General features: G+C 42.4%; 1 protein-coding gene and 1 pseudogene across 3 annotated transcripts in view; one reads left to right on the forward strand and one right to left on the reverse strand.

Annotated features, from left to right (window-relative positions):
• The window catches only part of Fam193a (family with sequence similarity 193 member A), a 127,467-nt gene extending 114,606 nt beyond the window's left edge, over nt 1–12,861 (forward strand). For both annotated transcript variants that reach the window (XM_031341051.1, XM_031341052.1), the window contains exons 20-21: nt 2,564–2,645; nt 12,059–12,861. In XM_031341051.1, coding sequence (XP_031196911.1) covers nt 2,564–2,645; nt 12,059–12,152 — 176 coding nt within the window. In that variant the 3' untranslated portion in view covers nt 12,153–12,861. The remainder of the gene's footprint in view (nt 1–2,563; nt 2,646–12,058) is intronic.
• On the reverse strand, nt 8,147–9,467 carry LOC116069988 (annotated as a pseudogene). The gene has a single exon (XR_004110242.1). The product of XR_004110242.1 is annotated as a glyceraldehyde-3-phosphate dehydrogenase pseudogene (transcript).
• Nucleotides 12,862–18,840: the final 5,979 nt, after the last annotated feature.

Here is an 18,840-nt window from a genome sequence, read left to right on the forward strand (position 1 = left end):
GTTTTGAACACATGTGTGTTTTAATTTTTTTTCTGTTGCTATAAGGAAACACCTGGGACAAAGTCATTTGTTGATAAAAAGAGGTTTAGTTTCACTCACAGTTCTAGAGGCTGAGAAGTCCAAGACCCAACAGCTTTATCTATTTGTAGGCTTTGTGCTACTTCCAGGGAGAGCAGAAAAGCCCCAAGAAAAGCAGGTGTGTTCTTAGGAAGATGGGGTAATGGCCCACTTTAGAACATATATTCCTCTTTTGATTTGTTTGTTTTGATGTGTGTATGTGTCTGTCTCTCTGTCTGTCTGTCTGTCTATCTGTCTGCTGGTATCAGCAGAGGCCAAAAGAGAGTGCATTGATCTCCTGAAGATAGAGTTACAGGCAGCTGTGAGCTGCTTTACATGGATGGAGATTTGAACTGGCATCTCCTGGAAAGGCAACAAGAGCCATCTCTCCAGCTCCTAGAACATGCACTGTATATAAATAATCTGGAGACTTTAAAGAAAGAGCTGACTCCTGTGAGTCATTCTTGAGGCTGTACCCTCTAGGCCCCAGCTCCTAGCACTTAGATAAGGAGGTAAGCCTCAGTGTGGTTTTATGGGGTCAAACTATATCCCAACTGTGGTAGATTGCTTTAGACTTACTACTTCAGTGCACCAGTGCCTAGTTCCTGTCATCTCCTCTCATAGCCTGCCTTACCTTGCTTCAAGGCATTCATCATATCCTCCTCCTTCCTCTGTAGCTGCCAGTGAGCCAGTTCCATTCTTTCTACTTTGGCATTCCCATTCCTTCTCTTCATCTTGCTTATTTTTCATTGCTTCTGCTTTTTCAGAATATAGCATCTTTAGGTAATGCTTAGGACAGCCCTTCTTCTAAGTGCCTTGGTCCTCTGATAAGTGGAACACTAGCCTCAACATGTCCCTCTCATCTGCTCTTTGCTCATTGGCAGTAAATGTATTGGCTCCATTAGATTTAAAGTTCTTAAGTCACATTTGCATTTTAATATGCTGTGGAAAACTGTTCTCAGTATTAAATATGGCTTCTTGTACTAAAGTTTTATAAATACTCATTTATATTTTTGAGATAGCATCTCATGTAGCTGAAGCAGACCTCCAACTTTCAGTGTATCTCACAATGACTCTGAAGTTCTCATCCTTCTGTCTACACCTTCTTAGTCCTGGGATTACAGGGATATACCATATGTAGTACTGTTGATTGAACCCAGAGTTTCATGCATGCTGGGCAAACACTCTGCTAAACTAAACTCAGGCTCTAAGCCTGAGACTGCTAATTCTGATGAGGAAAGTATATGATAGATACTGTTTTATTACTATCTGCACTGGTATGCTCAGTGTATGTGTGCAGTTACAACTGCCCCTGCTCGGAGACTGAAAAGGCTACTGAGCTTCACTCATCACACACCTGCAATAATTATTTTGCCTTCCCCTGACAGGGCAAGATCTATAGACTTTTCGATTTGTGTGTGTATGTGTGTATGTTTATCTTTCCTTTTGATCCTTTATTATTCCTTTTACATTCACTTATTTGTTGTGTGGGTACATGTGCATGCTACAGTGCATCAATGGAGATCAGTAGGTAATTCACAGGACTTGGTTCTGTCCTGCAACATGTGCGACGGGAATCCAACCGAGGTAGTCAGAGCTTGGCAGTGGCCCTGTTTTGTTCTGTTTTGTCTTTTTTTCTCCCATTTCCCTCAATACGTTTTTGTGTAACCCAAGCTGTAATAGCTAGAATAACGGGTTCACTGCCATACCATCTTCTTTCTTTGCTTTTTATTTCTGCTATTTGAATCTTCAAATGTAGGGTCTACTCTGGAGTGCAGCCCTGTGTAGGTATATAGAGACCTCTGTGAATAATTGGCTGTCTTTCCTCTGAATCTTGTCTTTCCTTCCTTCTGAGTTTAGATACCCAGAGGCCCTCTCCTGGGCTTTGTTGCTTTTCAGAATAGACACTCCCAGTCCTTGGTATTCTTGTCATGTGAGTTGCCACAGTGGTAGCTGCGCTTAGGCAAGTGAGGTGTGCCCTAATTATGCCTCTGTGGAAATGTCCCTAGATAGAACTAGGATGATGGTTATTTGTGACACTAAGGTTCATTTTTTTTAACAAAGAAGTATGGGCTCCCTCTACCTTTACATTTTCATTAATACTGCATACTTGAAGCCAGGCTTGGGGAAGGAGCTCAGTGTCCAGTCAGATCTGGCACAACAGGGAAGAAAAGTTGAAATTCTCAGACTGGAATGAGATTCTGCAAAGTAAAATGTCTCTCAACTAGTGACCTTCTGGTGCCCCGAATAAAGCAGGACTGCACTTCTGATGTGAAAGGCTTGAGTTCTGAATTAGGGTTCTCTCCAGCAGGCAGGTCTTGTTGATAGGACCTTGAACAACTAGTAATGAATGGCTTTGTTGAGCACATGAATGAGTAACTCTAGGAAGTCACAAGAGCAGTCTGCCTTCCTGGCCTTTTGCAGAATCTTGTCTTACTCTTTGTGTTTATTCTGGTGAGATGTCCACTCTGATAATGTGAGGAATCTCCTTTCCTTCACTTTACAGATGATGTTTTTCTGCCTAAAGACATCGACCTGGACAGTGTGGATATGGATGAGACTGAGCGGGAGGTGGAGTATTTCAAAAGGTAACATAAGGCCTGCATGTCAGGACATTGGTGGGTTCCTGTTTGCCAATCTTATCTGGTTTGCCTATTCTTGTGACCCTCCCATGACATTTTGGTCACCCTGGATAATTGTCAGTAACAAGCCAAAAAGCAAACAGTCACACCCTATCCCACCTCATGCCATCCATACCACCGCTCTGGTGTACACAGTTCATCTTCACTAACTTTTTTCAATGTCCATGTGTTCGAAGAGCAGTTGATAGTGGTGGTTCTCATGATGGGCCTGAATCAGCAAACTCACTTCAGAACCTGGGTCCTCTCCAAATCTGCTGCTTCTGATTCTAGCCACCTGTGTTCAGCACAAAGACACAGGTACAACTCTGAACATTCATGTCAGTATCTAAAACTGCCTATAACTACAAACCCAGGGGTTGGTCACCTGTACTCGCATGTATATACCCTGACACAGACATACAAACTTATATATAAGTAAAAAGAAGTAGATCTTTGAGAAAAAGACAAATGGGTCTGGAGAGATGGCTCAGCAATCAGAAAAGGATCAAGTGATCCTTCTCCAGGACTGCAATTCCAATTCTCCACATCCACAAGGTGCTGATCAAACCTTCTGTGACTACAACTCTAGGAGATGCAACTCCTGTGGCCTCCACAGACACACATACTTGTAAATAATAAAAATAAATCTTTTATAAAAGAAAGAAGATGGTAAATACAATCATATGTCAGTAACCATAAATAAAAGCAAAAATTTTGCCCAGATGCAGTGTCTCAAATTTGTATTCCCAGCACTCAGGAGGCTGAGGCTAAGGATCACTGAGTTCAAGACCAACCTGGGCTACATAGTGACTTGTAGGTCAGCTTAGGGCTAGCTTGAGACTTTGCCTTAAAACAAATATCAAAATAAGTTACAACATATTATATAGATCAAAATAAAAGTATCTGTTAGAGCAATGCTTCTCAACTTCCCTAATAATATGACTCTTTAATACAATTCCTCATATTGTGGTGACCCCCCCAACCATAAAATTACTTTTGTTGCTACTTCATAACTAATTTTGCCACTGTTACAAATAATAATGTATATCTGATATATAGGATATCTAATATGTGACCCTTGTAAAGGATCATTTGACCCCTTAAAGGGGTCACAACCTAGAAGTTGAGAACCACTGTATTAGATGATATTAAAAAGTTTGAAGCCAGGCGGTGGTGGCGCACACCTTTAATCCCAGCACTTGGGAGGCAGAGGCAGGTGGATTTCTGAGGTCGAGGCCAGCCTGGTCTACAGAGTGAGTTCCAGGACAGCCAGGACCACACAGAGAAACCCTGTCTCGAAAAAACAAAAACAAACAAAAGTTTGAATGTATACACACTTATTTATGCATACTATTTGTAATGCTGTACTTGAAATAGCCAGACGTAGTGTTGTGCACCTGGAATGTGAATTCAAGACCAGCCTGATGTACAAAGCAAAATTGTCTTTTTTTTTTAAAAAAATTTATTTATTTGAACTAGAGAAATGGCTCAGAGGTTAAGAACACTGACTGCTCTTCCAAAGGTCCTGAGTTCAATTCCCTGCAACCACATGGTGGCTCACAACCATCTCATAGCTATAGCGTTCTCATACACATAATAAATAAATTAATAAATCTTTTTTTCAAATATTTATTTATTCATTTATTTTATGTGTATGAGTACACTGTAGCTGTAGAGATGGCCGTGAGCCATCATGTGGCTGCTGGGAATTGAACTCAGGATGCCCCGCTCGCTCTGGCCCGCACACTCCAGTGTAATACACTGTAGCTGACTTCAGATGCACCAGAAGAGGGCGTCAGATCTCATTACCGGTGGTTGTGAGCCACCGTGTGGTTGCTGGGATCAGAACTCAGGACCTTCGGAAGAGCAGTCAGTGCTCTTACCCACTGAGCCATCTCACCAGTCCCCCAAAATTGTCTTTTAAAAGCTCCAAAAGAAAAACAGAAATGACAAACAAGCAAAAAGGACTACAGTATTGCTGAGAGTTGTGGCACATGTCTTTTTAATCCCTTTATTCAGGAGGTAGAGGTAAGCAGATCTCAAGTGATTTTTGAGACAAGACAAATGTTTATAAGACATTTGTCACAAAAACGAAACAAAAACCAAATAGAACTTGAGTATTGACCAATGAAGAACCAACCAACTGGTAAACTGGTATAATCTAAGAGTGGGATGGCTATTCTTGGTTGTAAGTTTGACTACCAGGTGTAGTTAATACAGAATTAATTAAAACCCAAGTGTATGGATGCAGCTCTGAGGGGTTGTTTTCTTAAGTAAATTATTTAAAGTGGAAAGATCCTCCTTTCATCTGGCCCACACCTTCTGGTGGCAGCCTATATAAAGGTCATGGAAAAGGGCAGCTCTCTCTTTGCCTGTTTGCCCTCACTCTCACTGTCAAGTCCACTCCTTCACTAGCATTAGAGCCCACATCTTTGGGATTCTGACATATATGGAAAACTGGCTGAAATGCCTAGCCTTGTGGACTGAACTGGATTCTTGGGCTTTACATAGACAGACATTTTTGAACTAGCTAGATGACAGCCTGTAAGTTACTCTAATAAATAACATGTGTGTGTGCACACACAATCAATTCTGTTCCTCTAGAGAACCCAGACTAATACAGAGAGATAGGACAAAAATAAAATTTTGTAGATAACTGTTCCCTACCTGGGAAAGGAAGAAGAATGTGTAAAATAGAGGTCTTTCCAAATTGCACAGCCTCTAGCTATAATTCTTAGCCAATACAGAAAAAAGAAACTGAAGGCTTAAACAAGTTGACAGAAGGGAATAAAACTATTTTATAAAGTCTTTTGTCTACAAAGTAAATGTGAAAGAGTATCACAAGGGCTAGTTGTATGGGATCAGTATAAAAGTTAAAGTTAACTTGTTTTTCTCTACACCACCAATAATCCAAACTTGTAGTTTAAATAGATCCAGCATTTACGGGCTGGGGATTAGTCTCATTGGTAGGGAACCTACTTGGCTGTTTGAGGTCCCAGGTTCCCTCCAGAGAAAGGGAAGAGGACAGAAAGTAAGAGTGAGGCAGATAGCATTTACCAAAGCACCCAGTCACTGCACTACCCATGACTGAAGCTAGCAGAGGTTATACAAGACTTATTACTCAGAAATGTAGGGAGCTTTAAAGGAAAAATATTATAAAGGGGCCAACTAAGTGGCTATACAGGTAGAGAGAGGCACTTGCTACCGAGTCTGACAACCTGAATTCAATCCCCAGAACCCACACGAAAGAGGGAGTGAACCAATTCTAGCAAGTTATCCTCTGACTCCCACACTTGTGCCTTGACATACATGTGCCCATATATACATATAATAAGGAAGGGAGTGTCTCCTCTTGGAGAGGACCTGAGTTCATTTCCAAACCCTCCGGTGGTTCACAACTGTAACTCCAGTTCCAGAGGATCCAGTGCCCCCTTTTGGTTTACTTGGGCACCAGGCATGTATGTGGTATACATACAAACATGCTGTGAAAACACACATGTACATAAAATTTAAAAGACAACAACAAAACACTAATGAAGGCCTTACCCACAGAACCTATTCAAAGACAAGAATTTCACAGCTATTGAATTTCCCAGATTTTACCTGTAGGCTTAAATCCTAAGAATGGTCATTGTATGAGAATTCTTTTAAAAAAGAGAGAAAGATTGATAGAATGAATATGGATATATATTAAGAGGATTTAGTAGAGTGACTTACAGGCCAGGGTGCTCCTAGTCCAAAAACAGCTGTCTCCCAGCGGAAAGGCCACAAAACTGGATGTATCAGCTTTCCTATCTGGTATTAGAGTCGCAGAGCATTCATAGAGAACTGCTAGTCTTTAGTCTACTCAGGAATCCTAAAGAATTGGGTTTTTAGTACCAGCAAAGGAATGCTTCAACAAAATATATGGACTTGCCAGCGAGAGTGAGAGTAAGCAGGCTGTATTCCTTCCCCTATGTCCACTAAAATGTATGGCCCAAGTGTAGCATGGGTCTTCCTATCTCAAATGAGCCAGTAAAGAAAATCTCTCATAGGAATACCCAGCAGCTTGGGTTTTAGTTGGTTCCAGATCTAGTCAACCAAGATTAGCCATTACAATCATGGAACTTATCTTTCTAAAGCATGTTAGAATAAATTTGTGATTGAGTCATGGAGAGGAAGAAGCCGTGCAGTAACACCAAGGAGCAGAATTCAGTAGCTCCCACATGTCCATTTTGTTGGTAATCACCAAAAAAATGTTATGTCCCTCCAGTAGAATTCCACTCTCCATTAAGAACCCTGTCTGTAATGCAGCATCAAGTAAGGTTTCCCACAGCAGCATACCTAGTGACCAGGCCAGCACAAGACACGTGTTGCCAGATTACCTGTGAATTTATCCACTGACAGACTTTTATCACTATTTCTTGATGTTGAATCAAGATAGGGCTTAGCAGTACACGGCAAGGAAAATGTGTGACAATGTGTCTTTTTTGAGGTAACCCACAAGGATAGAGCCATGTGTTGGTATCAGCTAGCCATGCTTTTTTTCATGAATTAAGGCTCAGTAAAGTCTGTTTTTCAATTATGCCGCAGGGAGTATAGCTCATTTGTAGATTGCTCTGGATTCAGTCCAGACATGGGGAAGATTCATACCTATAATAACAGCACTTGAGATATAGAGACAGGAGGATCATTATTCAAGGTCATTGTCAGGTACATGGTGAGTTGGAGACCAGCTTGAGAACCTCACTCAAGAAATAAAATGTTCACAGATGCAAACTTATGTGTAAAACTATAGAGAACACAAGGAAATTACTGCGGTGAAAAGCCAAGATACTCCTGAGAGAAGGAAAAACTGAAGCCAAAGTAGTGTGGCTTGGTAACTGATGGGGTATATACCTGACGCTGAGTTGTCAGGACAGCAGGGCCTGCACTGGGACTGTCAGTAGGGCTTCTGCATCCTAGTACTGAATTAGTATTTCAGGCGTTCATGTATGCTGCAGTTTACAAGAAGGGTAAGGATGCCTTGGTTATACCTTCCCAGAAGAGTAAGTACAAAGGGAGGCTGTAATCCCTACCCATTTCAAAGTTGCAGACGACTTCCACTGAGACATTGTGATGGCCATGTAGAAGAAAAATCCCTGAAACAGCTTCGGGAAATACTGGGCCTGGTTTGTTACAGAAGATAGATCAGTAGATTGCTTTAGAAATGAAGTTCTTCATAGGTAGGGTTATGGGCGTTTTTATCCAAAAAAAGAAAAACTGAAGTTGGCTACCAGTTCTACACCATTCTGAAAAGCCAGTGCTTCATGAGTAAAAAATTTAAATATCAGGGGGCTGTGGGTTACAGGTATAATGCAGAGAGAAACCTGGGTTTGGTTCTCAGTACTACTTACAAAATATAACCTTTAATTTGGAAGAAAATAAATGTTTCTGAAATGAGATTAGGGAAATTTTTCTCTTTTTTTTCTTTTTTTTGGGGGGAGGGAGGGTGCAGCAAACTTTGTTGATGGTATTCAAGAGAGAAGGGAGGGCTCATTAGGCCCCTCCTGTTATTATGGGGGTCTGGGATGGAAATTGTGAGGGAGGTGCTCAGTGTTGGGGGCCGAGTTGAGACAGGGACTCCTCAGTAACCAAGGGCCTCTCTCTTGCTCTCAGCATCCTTGCTGGGGTGGGTGGTCCAGGGTTTCCTACTCCTTGGAGACCATGTAGGCCATGAGGTCCACCACCTTGTTGCTGTAGCCATATTCATTGTCATACCAGGAAATGAGCTTTACAAAGTTGTCATTAAGAGCAATTCCAACCCCAGCATCAAAGGTGGAAGAGTGAGAGTTGCTATTGAAGTTGCAGGAGACAACCTGGTCTTCAGTGTAGCCCAGGATGCCCTTCAGTGGGCCCTCAGATGCCTGCTTCACCACCTTCTTGATGTCATCATACTTGGCAGGTTTCTCCAGCTGCATGTCAGACCCACAAGGGATACATTGCGGGTAGGAACACAGAGGCCCTGCCAGTGAGCTTCCCATTCAGCTCTGGGATGACCTTGCCCACAGCCTTGGCAGCACCAGTGGATGCAGGGATGATGATCTGGGCAGCCCCATGGCCATCATGCCACAACTTTCCAGAGGGGCCATCCACAGTCTTCTGAGTGGCAGTGATGGCATGAACCGTGGTCATGAGCCCTTCCACGATGCCAAAGTTGTCGTCATGGATGACCTTGGCCAGGGTGGCTAAACAGTTGGTGGTACAGGATGCATTGCTGACAATCTTGAGTGAGTTGCCGTATTTCTCGTGGTTCACACCTATCACAATCATGGGGGCATCAACAGAAGAGGCAGAAATGATGACCCTTTTGGCCCCACCCTTCAAGTGGGCCCTGGCCTTCTCCATGGTGGTGAAGATGCCATTAGACTCCACGACATACTCAGCACCAGCATCACCCCATTTGGTGTTAGCGGGATCTTACTCCTGGAAGATGGTGATGGGCTTCCTGTTGGTGACAAGCTTCCCATTCTCAGCCTTGACTATGCCAGTGAATTTGCCGTGGGTGGAGTCATACTGGAACATGTAGACCATGTAGTTGAGGTCAATGAAGGGGTCGTTGATGACAACAATCTCACTTTGCCACATGCAGAGCAGAAGGCAGCCCTGGTAACCAGGCACCCAATATGGCCAAACCCATTCACACCAACCTTCACCATTTTGTCTATGGGATGAGGCTGGCACTGCACAAGAAGATGCGGCTGTCTCTGGAACAGGGAGGAACAGAGAGCTGGGAAATTTTTCTTATTTGAGCCATAATCTGGGTGCAGAGGTATACATACCTCTAGTTCTACTCAGGAGGCTGTAGCAGGGTGCTCACTTGAGTCTACTCAACAAAGCTAGATCACATCTCAAAATAAGTAAGAGCCTAGTGAATGGTACTGCTTCAGTAGTGCTATTTGCACATCCATTGTAAGACTTGACAGTCAGCTGAACAGATTGGCCTTAGAGAGAAAACTCAAGTGTAATAGTAAATAGAAGAAACAGTAAGGTAAAAGATATGTATTCTATGATTCTTGTGGTTCACACCTATCACAAACATGAGGGCATCGACAGAAGGGGCAGAGATGATGACCCTTTTGGTCTCACCCTTCGAGTAGGACCCAGCCTTCTCCATGGTGGTGAAGATACCATTAGACTCCACGACATACTCAGCAGATGTTCAAACAGTACATCTAGACTAGTGCTGAGTATTAAGGTCTTATTCAAATGCCAGGACAGCAAGGGCTACATTGGGACATTCACCGAGTCTTCTGCATCCTGGAACCTGTATAAACATGTTCAGTACATGCAGTCCAGCTATGGCAAACCTAATGGCTCTAGATCTAAGATGTGGATGAGGCTGTCCACTTGCATGGCAGCTTTACAACTAACTGTAGCTCCAGTTCCAGAGGATCCAATATCCTCACACAGACATACATGTAGGCAAAACACCAGTGCACATCAATAAAAGTAAATTATTTTTTAAAAAAATATTCTTTCCGTCATTAATACACAAATTGACCACTGTTAGCTAGGAAATAGGGTAAAGGCTGGTCCTTTTTAAAGATTTTTTTATTTAAATTTGTGTGTGTGTGTGTGTATACACATACTATGTGTGCATGCACACGTACACTTATGCTCACAGAAGATAGAAGAGAGTATCAAATGCATCTCTTCTAGAGTTACAAGAAGCTGTGAGCTACTCAAAATGGGTATTGGGAACCAACTGTGGGTTCTCTGTTATGCATTCTTAACCACTAGGCCATCTCTCCATTCCCAAAGGGTTGTCTTTTTCAAAAGCTATTTAGTTTATAATGTTTGTGGCTCATAGCACAGAGCTGGCAGGTGATTCAAGCCTGAGACCTTCATGTAGAGAACAGATGGAGTAGAGGGCAGAGTTTGTGACCTTTCTCACCATAGTAAGTTCTTACTTTGTGAGTAAGTCTAACACAGTCTAGAACCTCCACTTAACACTTAGTCTTAGCTGTCGCCCTTGATGCCATCCACTTGCTGTAGGTTATGGGTCAGACATACCCTGCCCTTGCTCCTGTGTGCCTGACTCCTCCTGAGCTAAGAGAGTGTATACACTGAAGGAGTTGAGGTTTTTTAAAAGATTTATTTATTTTATGTATATGAGTACACTGTAGCTGTACAGATGGTTGTGAGCCATCATGTGGTTGCTGGGAATTAATCTCAGGACCTCTGCTCACTCTGGCCTAAAGATTCATTTATTATTATATGTAAGTACACTGTAGCTGTCTTTAGACACACCAGAAGAGGGCGTCAGATCTCATTATGGATGGTTGTGAGCTACCATGTGGTTGCTGGGATTTGAACTCAGGACCTTCAGAAGAGCAGTCACTGCTCTTTTGTTTTTTCAAGACAGGGTTTCTCTGTGTAGCCCTGGCTGTCCTGGAACTCACTCTGTAGACCAGGCAGTCAGTGCTCTTAACTGCTGAGCCATCTCACCAGCCCCAGGGAAACATATATTTTCAGACACACAAAAATTACACAAACTTTGGATTTTACTCTCTAAACGTTATTTCACATGAACATCAGAGACATCAGCTGAGTCTGTATGGCCCTGGTTGCTTGTGTGTCATTGAGACAGGGCATGAGATGGCCACAGACTGTAGTATCTACGAAGCTTGTAGCACTTCCTGGTCAGTTACGTTAGCACCTGCTCTTCCTAGCAGCACCTGTGGCACAAGGTGTTAATCTATGACCCTTGTTGTGGCTCTCCTGCATACCCATCCACATTGACCCCACTGTGCCTTCCTTCATGAAACTCAGCTGTGGAGGTTGAGCCAGCTGACCCTGAACACATTTGTTGTTTTAAGTGAGCTTATGCAGAGACCTGCTGCAGGACTGTCCTGGAATCCTGCCTCTTGTGTGGTGATCTCTGGCCTGGTGCTGTCCAATAGTTCTTCCTTCTGGGCGGCAGGCTATGACTTAGGTAGTGGGTTAGACAGCACATCAGAATCTACATCACTCTCAAGGAGCCTCTGGGATAGGGAAATAGCAGGACCTTTTCAGGCATAATAGTGGCTGATGTCAGCTCTTCTCAGTGGACACATGAGGTTTCCTTGAGCCTTTGAGTAGTATTTGTAAACTCTCTCCCTTTCTTACAGTAAATGCTGTTTTTCTTACACTTTCCTGGCTGTCTCCTAAACACAGTATCAGATGACAACACCAGAAGATACACAAGCCACTTAACCAGTGGTCTGAAGGTGGGACCACTCTTACAAGGATGGAGACTTTTGGGCTCAAACCGCAGTGAGCCTCCATAGTGAATTGCTGGCAAGAATCCTAGGTTGGCTTGGTTGTTAACAGTCTGGGTAAAGACTGTCCTGTGACAATTTGCCTTTTTGTTTTGGCAGGTTCTGCTTGGACTCTGCAAGACAGAACCGACAAAGACTATCCATCAACTGGTCCAACTTTAGCTTGAAGAAAGCCACCTTTGCTGCCCACTGAATGAGGACTGCCTGGAGAGGGATGTGTGGGAGGCAGCTGGGCTGCGCCACTCAAGAGCCAAGCCCCTCACTGGCTCCCCTGAGCTTCAGTACCCACCCAGGGTGTGTAGGGCGGGATGCTGTGGCCTGATACCCCGAGACCGAGAACTTGCTGCTCGACCTGCGTTGTTAGCTTGTGTGCGTGTAGTCTGTGAGTGAGACTTCTTTGATTGTAGCTCTGTGCTGTTGGAATGGAACAGTAGTTCCCGCCAGTTCCTCCACCACCACGGCCTCAGAGGCCTGGGCCGTGGCCAGAGACGAGTTTGCATCATCCACGTGGCTCTGTCGCCTCTGCATCTCGACCTGTCTTGTCATCTGTCCCCGCCAGGGTGTCAGTCATCCCTCAGCTCCCATGTGCCCTGTGTCCCACCCAAGGCGGGCTGGGCGGGCAGGCCTCCTTTGTCCTCTTTCACAATCTACTGTTTCTGAGTGTACACGTTGCGCTGTTTGTGTTTGACCCCCTGACTTGTAGCCAGCTTGTGTAAGACCCCTTGCAGAATGAGAACGTTAAAAACAAGAAACCCACCCAGTACTCACACCATCAAGTCTGTTCTAGAGCGTACAACCGTATTAACACGGAGGCCTGCCTGGCTACTTTTTTAACATATTGTTAAGTAATATTAAAATCATGTCTTTCTTTTTGAAAGATGGAATACATTAGTACAGCAGGAGACCCAGTCTGGTTGCTTTCTGCTGGGGATGATGGGTGTGGTGGGAGGTATCAAATGGGTGATTTTTATTCCCAGGGAGCCACAGCTACCAACCCCAAAGTCACTTTCTGGTGTTCATAAGTCTCCAGGTTCCTTGGTGCCCTCAGTTGTCTTCTGGACACCAGGCTGGTACAGGTACCAGGACAGAGAAATGAGCAAGACACAACAGCCAAACAAATGATTAGGCTTCATGTGTTCATGCCAAGAAGTACCAGGAAGTTGGAAGATGGGGTTGTGGGTTTACCCAGGTTACTCAGACATGGACCAGAGACTACGCCTTTGTAACACAGCAGAGGGTTATTTACGGCCTTGTATGCAGGTACATATCCACATTTGGGGGAGGAGAGGGTTGTGATCTGTAGTAGAATGCTTAACTGGGATTCAATTAGGAACAAAGGAAATGATATTGAAAAGTGAAAGAATAATTCTGGCTTAACTAGCCCCATCTTTGTCCCTTCAGGAGTTAACAAGCTTGCACAGTTGCCTCTGGGTTCATCTAGTTTCAGCACACTATATGGCTCATATTTTTCAATATAAAAGCAGGCAAGGATGTGACCTTGTATAAACAGTGTTCTTGAAAGGGCAGAGATTCTAGTTTTATTCCCAAGGATACTGGTGTTTATCTCCTGGTTGCAGAAATGGCTAGAGAGGCCCAGTATTGGGCTTGCCTCCCAGACACTACCTCTCTGGGCCTCTACTTCTGGAGTCAAGCCACTTGCCAAGAGGAACCCAAGATCTCCAGCTGTAGCATCATCAGGAACTGTTGGCACTATATGGTGAGGAGAAAGCCTGGGTGCCCTGTCAGCAGGAACCATATTGGGGCCCAGAGCCACTCAGAACTCAGCCCTCAGCTCTTGAATACTTAGGGTGTGTTCAGGCCAGTTCCTCACACTTTCTCATCATATGCTGTTCACTGCCAGGAATGAGCTTTCTGTTTCCCTAGAAACCTTAAGTTTCTTTGGCTTTGTCATCAAAGGTGCATAACTTGCCAATTTGAGGAACAAAAAGCCAGAAGACAGTAGAAGCCTCTGGTCCCAGTTGATGGAGAGGGGAGAGGACGTGGTGAGGGAGTTCTGAGGGCAGCCCTTTCCATGGCTATAGAGGCTGCTAGCCAGGATTTTTGCAGTTTAGCAGAGTGGTCATTCTGTTTCTAGGTGGGGAACCAAAGCCCAAAGTGGTCATTGCCTGAGGGAGGCGGAAGACTTGCTGCCAGAGCCTGTGGGCAGGCTCTAGGGAAACTTCATGGCTGAATAGGCCTGAAATGAAATAAGGGAACTGGAAAGAAGCATTAACTGGAAAATTTTTTCATTGAACTTTGTATGCTGTCTTAGTTACTTTTCTATTATGATATGACACCATGACCAAGGCAAACTTATAGGAAAATGTGTTTAATTTGGGGCTCACAGTTTCAGAGAGTTAGAGTCTGACTATGATGGCAAGGGAGCATAGTAATAGGCAGTTAGTGGATGGCACTAGAGTTGAAAAGACACCAGGAATGATGCTAGTCTTTTAAAGCCTCAAAGCCCACCCCCACCTCACCCCACCCTGTGATACCTATCCAAAAGGCCATAGCTCCTCATCCTCCAGGGAGAGTCCCACCAGCTGGGGACCAGGTAAGTATTTAAACATGAACCTATTGGAGAGCCATTCTCATTCAAACCACTAAAAGGAATAAACACCAAAAGCAAGAAATACACAGCTTTAGGAGAAATTTTAATCTAAGAAACCCAAGGGGGCTGGAGAGATGGCTCAGTGGTTAAGAGCACTGACTGCTCTTCCGAAGGTCCTGAGTTCAAATCCTAGCAACCACATGGTGGCTCACAACCATCCATAATGAAATCTGATGCCCTCTTCTATTGTGTCTGAAGACATAATGATAATAATAATAATAATAAATCTTTATGTCAGAGCAGGCAAAGATCCTGAATTCAAATTCCCAGCAACCACATGATGGCTCACAACCATCCATACAGCTATGGTGCACTCATATACATACAATAAATAAATAAATCTTTTAAAAAAAAAAAACCAAGAAGGGTTTACAGGCAAGAAGCTTAAGATGTCAGGCAAAGTGCACACACCTTTAATCCCAGCACTTTAAGACAGACAGGTGGGTTTCTGTGAGTTTGTCCAGCCTACATAGTAAGTTCCAAGATAGCCAGGACTTCATACAAACATCCTGTCTCAAAGTGGGTAGGAGAGAGAGTTATAAAATCTAAATGCATATATCATGACCAAAGGCATACAACAAAAACCGTGAAAGAAGAAAAAGATTAAAAATTAAATGTCGCCAGGTGGTGGTGGCACACGCCTTTAATCCCAGCACTTGGGAGGCAGAGGCAGGCGGATTTCTAAGTTCGAGGCCAGCCTGGTCTACAGAGTGAGTTCCAGGACAGCCAGAGATGCACAGAGAAACCCTGTCTCGAAAAACCAAAAAACAATAAAATAAAATAAAATGTCAAATGATACTTCAAAAGAAAAACATAGACAGAAATCCTATATAGAGCTACCCACAAAAGAAACCAGTGAATTTATGGCATGTGAGCCAGTGGTGGTGCACACCCTAAATCCCAGCACTCAAGAGGTAGAGGCAGTCTGCAAGTTCAAAGCCAGCCTGGTCTACAAAGTGATTCCAGGGCTATTAAAGAAAACAAAACAAAAAACAACAAACAAACAAAAAAACCAAAAACCAGCAACAGCCCTGTCTCAGGGGGGAAAAAAAGGATGCCTGAGAGAAAATAGTAGTCAAAAAGGTTCACATATGCTGGGTGGGGTGGCGCATGCCTTTAATCCCAGCACTTGGGAGGCAGAGGCAAGTGGGTTTCTGAGTTCCAGGCCAGCCTGGTCAAAATTGATGGAAATAGCTCAGATCCACATAAAATTTTTTTCATTGGTTTTCTTTTCTGGTTTTTTTTTTTTTTTTTTTTTTTTTTTTTTTTTTTTTTTTTTTTTTTTTTTTTTTTTTTTTTTTGGAGACAGGGTTTCTCTGTTTAGCCCTGGCTGTCCTGGAACTCACTCTGTAGACCAGGCTGGCCTCTAACTCAGAAATCCTCCTGCCTCTGCCTCCCAAGTGCTGGGATTAAAGGTGTGTGCCATCACTGCCCGGCCGTTGGTTTTCTTTTTATATTATTTATTCATTCATTTATTTTTCAGACATTGTCTCACTGTGTAGGTCTTCCTGTCCTGGAATTTATTTTCTAGACCAAACCAGCCTTAAACTCAGATCCAGCTGCCCCTGCCTCCCAAGTACTGGAATTAAAAGTATGTGCCACCACCGCCTGGCATGTGCCACCACCGCCTGGCATGTTCCGCTTTTTTAGTTCATCGTATATTCTACACACTAATCCTGTTAGATGAATAGCTGGCAAGGATTTTCTCCAATTGTTTAGGCCATCTATTTACTCCAATTTCTTTCGTTTGTTACTCTATTTCCTGTGTGATCAGTCTTATTCAGAAAGTCCTTTCATGTACCCATTAGTTGAAATATGTATTCTATCTTTTCCTCTAGAACTTTCAGGGTATCAGGTCTTAAACTGAGGGGTTTGATCCATTTTGAGTTGTTTTGTGCATTGTGAAAGAGTAAGATCTAATTTCATTTGTCAGTTTTCCTGGCATCATTTTAAACATCTTTTCTTTTTTCCGGTGAATATTTCTGCTATCTTTGTAAAAGTTCAGGTTAATTGTAGTTCCATCGACTTTTCTCTTGGTCCTCAATTCTGTTCCATTGGTCTTTGTGTTCATGCCAGTATCCTGTTGTTTTTAATTAATATTGCTCTAATATAATTTGCAACCGTGTGTGATGTTACCTTCTGCAGTGTTTATTTTTACTCAGGATTGTTTTGACTATCTGATTGATTGTGTCTTGTATATTTCTGGACCTTTAAGTAAGGGTGGCCATTTTTCACAATATTCTTCTGATCATGAGTATGGGGGTCTCTTTCTACCTTTCTACATAAGTGTATCCCTTATTTCTTCAGTGTCTTAAAACTTTGATTATAGAGATCTTTAATATCCTTGGTTAAGTTTATTCTTGGGTTCTGTGTGTCATTTGCTGAACATGATTATCAGCTCGAATTTTTTGGATTCTTTAGGACCTCTTATGTATAGGATTGGTAGCATCTGAAAGAGATACTGCTTTTCCTATTGGTATCCCTTCTCTTTTTGTATTAGTCTATCTTCAAGCATTGTATGGAATAGAAGTAGAAAGAATGGAAACCTTTGTCTTATTCCTAATCTTAGTGAAAATGCTTTGAGTTTTTCTCTAGTATGATGTTGGCTATAAGTTTGTTGTATGTAGCCTTTATTATATTGAGGTATGCTCCCTCCATGTCTAGCCTTTCTGTGATTCTGGTTTTGAAGGGATGTTGGTTATGTCAAAAGCCTTTCTATGGCTTTCATGTGGTTTCTGAGTTTTGGCTCATTTATATTATGAATTACATTTATTGAATTATATGTGTTTAATCATCCCTGTATCATTGGAATAGTCAAAATGGTCATGATAAAGGCTTTTCAATGTGATGTTTGTATTTTATTGAGGATTTTTATATTTACAGTGATTAGAGAGATCAGCCTAATTTTTGCATGTGTATGTGCAGTATTTACCCGATTTTGGTATTAGAATAACTAGGTTCATAAAAAGTTTGGATGATGCCAGGCATGATGGCACAATCCCAGCACTCTGAAGGCAGAAGGCAGGCAAATTTCTGTGAGTTGAAAGCAAACTTGTTTTGCTTTCTTAAGGTATGTCTCCATAGTTTTATGAATTGTATTGCAATCTATTGTAATACGTTCCTTTTCACCTTTCGATTTTATTAATTTGGGTCTTCTGGTTAATTTTTTAAATTTATTTGTTTAATGTTTATGAGTCTTCAGACACACCAGAAAAGGGCATCGGATCCCATTACAGATGGTTGTGAGCCACCATGTGGTTGCTGGGAATTGAACTCCAGACCTCTGGAAGAACAGTCAGTGCTCTTAACCACAGAGCCTTCTCTCCAGCCCTCTTGTTAATTTTTAAGGGTTTTGACAATTTTATCTTTTCTAAGAAAACCCTCTTCATTTCACTGATTCCCTGTAATTTTTTAACTTTCTATTTCATTGACTAGTGCCCTGTTTTTTATTACTTCTTCAGGGTTTCTTGTTTTTCTAAGGCTTTATGGCCTACTTTAAGAGTTTTGATACATTTGCCACTATAAACTGTCACATTTTTAGGTTTCTTTCTTGATTCCATCATTGACATATCATCGTTTAGTAGTATATTATTTAGTTTTCGTGAGTTTGTATACTTTCTATTGCTGTTGCTATCCAGCTTTATTTCATTTTGGCCAGATAAAATACAGGACGTTATTTCAGTTTTCTTAAACTTGTTTGAGACTAGCTTTATGCTTAATATTTGATCAGTTTTGAGGAATGCTCTATAAATGTCTGTTACATTCATCGTATTTTTGATGAACCTTAGCTCCAGTGTTTCTGTTTAGTTTTTGTCCAAATGACCTATCTACTGGTGAAACTAAGGTACTGGAGTCACCCAGTATCACTATATTAGGCCTACTCTGTGGCTTTGCATCTAATAGTGTTTTTAGAAAGTATGTTTGCCCATATTTGGTGCGTATGGTTATGTATGTATGTATGTATCTATATTCTGAGACAGGGTCTGTGTGGCCCAGGCTGCCCTCCAACTTACAGAGATCTTCTTGCTCCTGCCTCCTGAGTACTAGGATTAGAGGGGTGCACCACTATAGATATCGTGTCCTCCTGATGGATTTTTCTATTGATAAGTATTGATGGAATGACCTTCCTTATCTCTTCTATTTTTGGTTTGAAGTCTATTTTGTCAACTACTAGGATAGCTATGCCTATTTGGTCTCCCAGTTCCATTTGTATGGAATAATTTTCCCCACCCTTTATCTGTCTTTGGTGGTGAGATATAGGGAAGGCAGA

The sequence above is a fragment of the Mastomys coucha genome, unplaced genomic scaffold, assembly GCF_008632895.1.
Source record: "Mastomys coucha isolate ucsf_1 unplaced genomic scaffold, UCSF_Mcou_1 pScaffold22, whole genome shotgun sequence".
In the NCBI taxonomy this organism is placed as follows: Eukaryota; Metazoa; Chordata; class Mammalia; order Rodentia; family Muridae; genus Mastomys; species Mastomys coucha.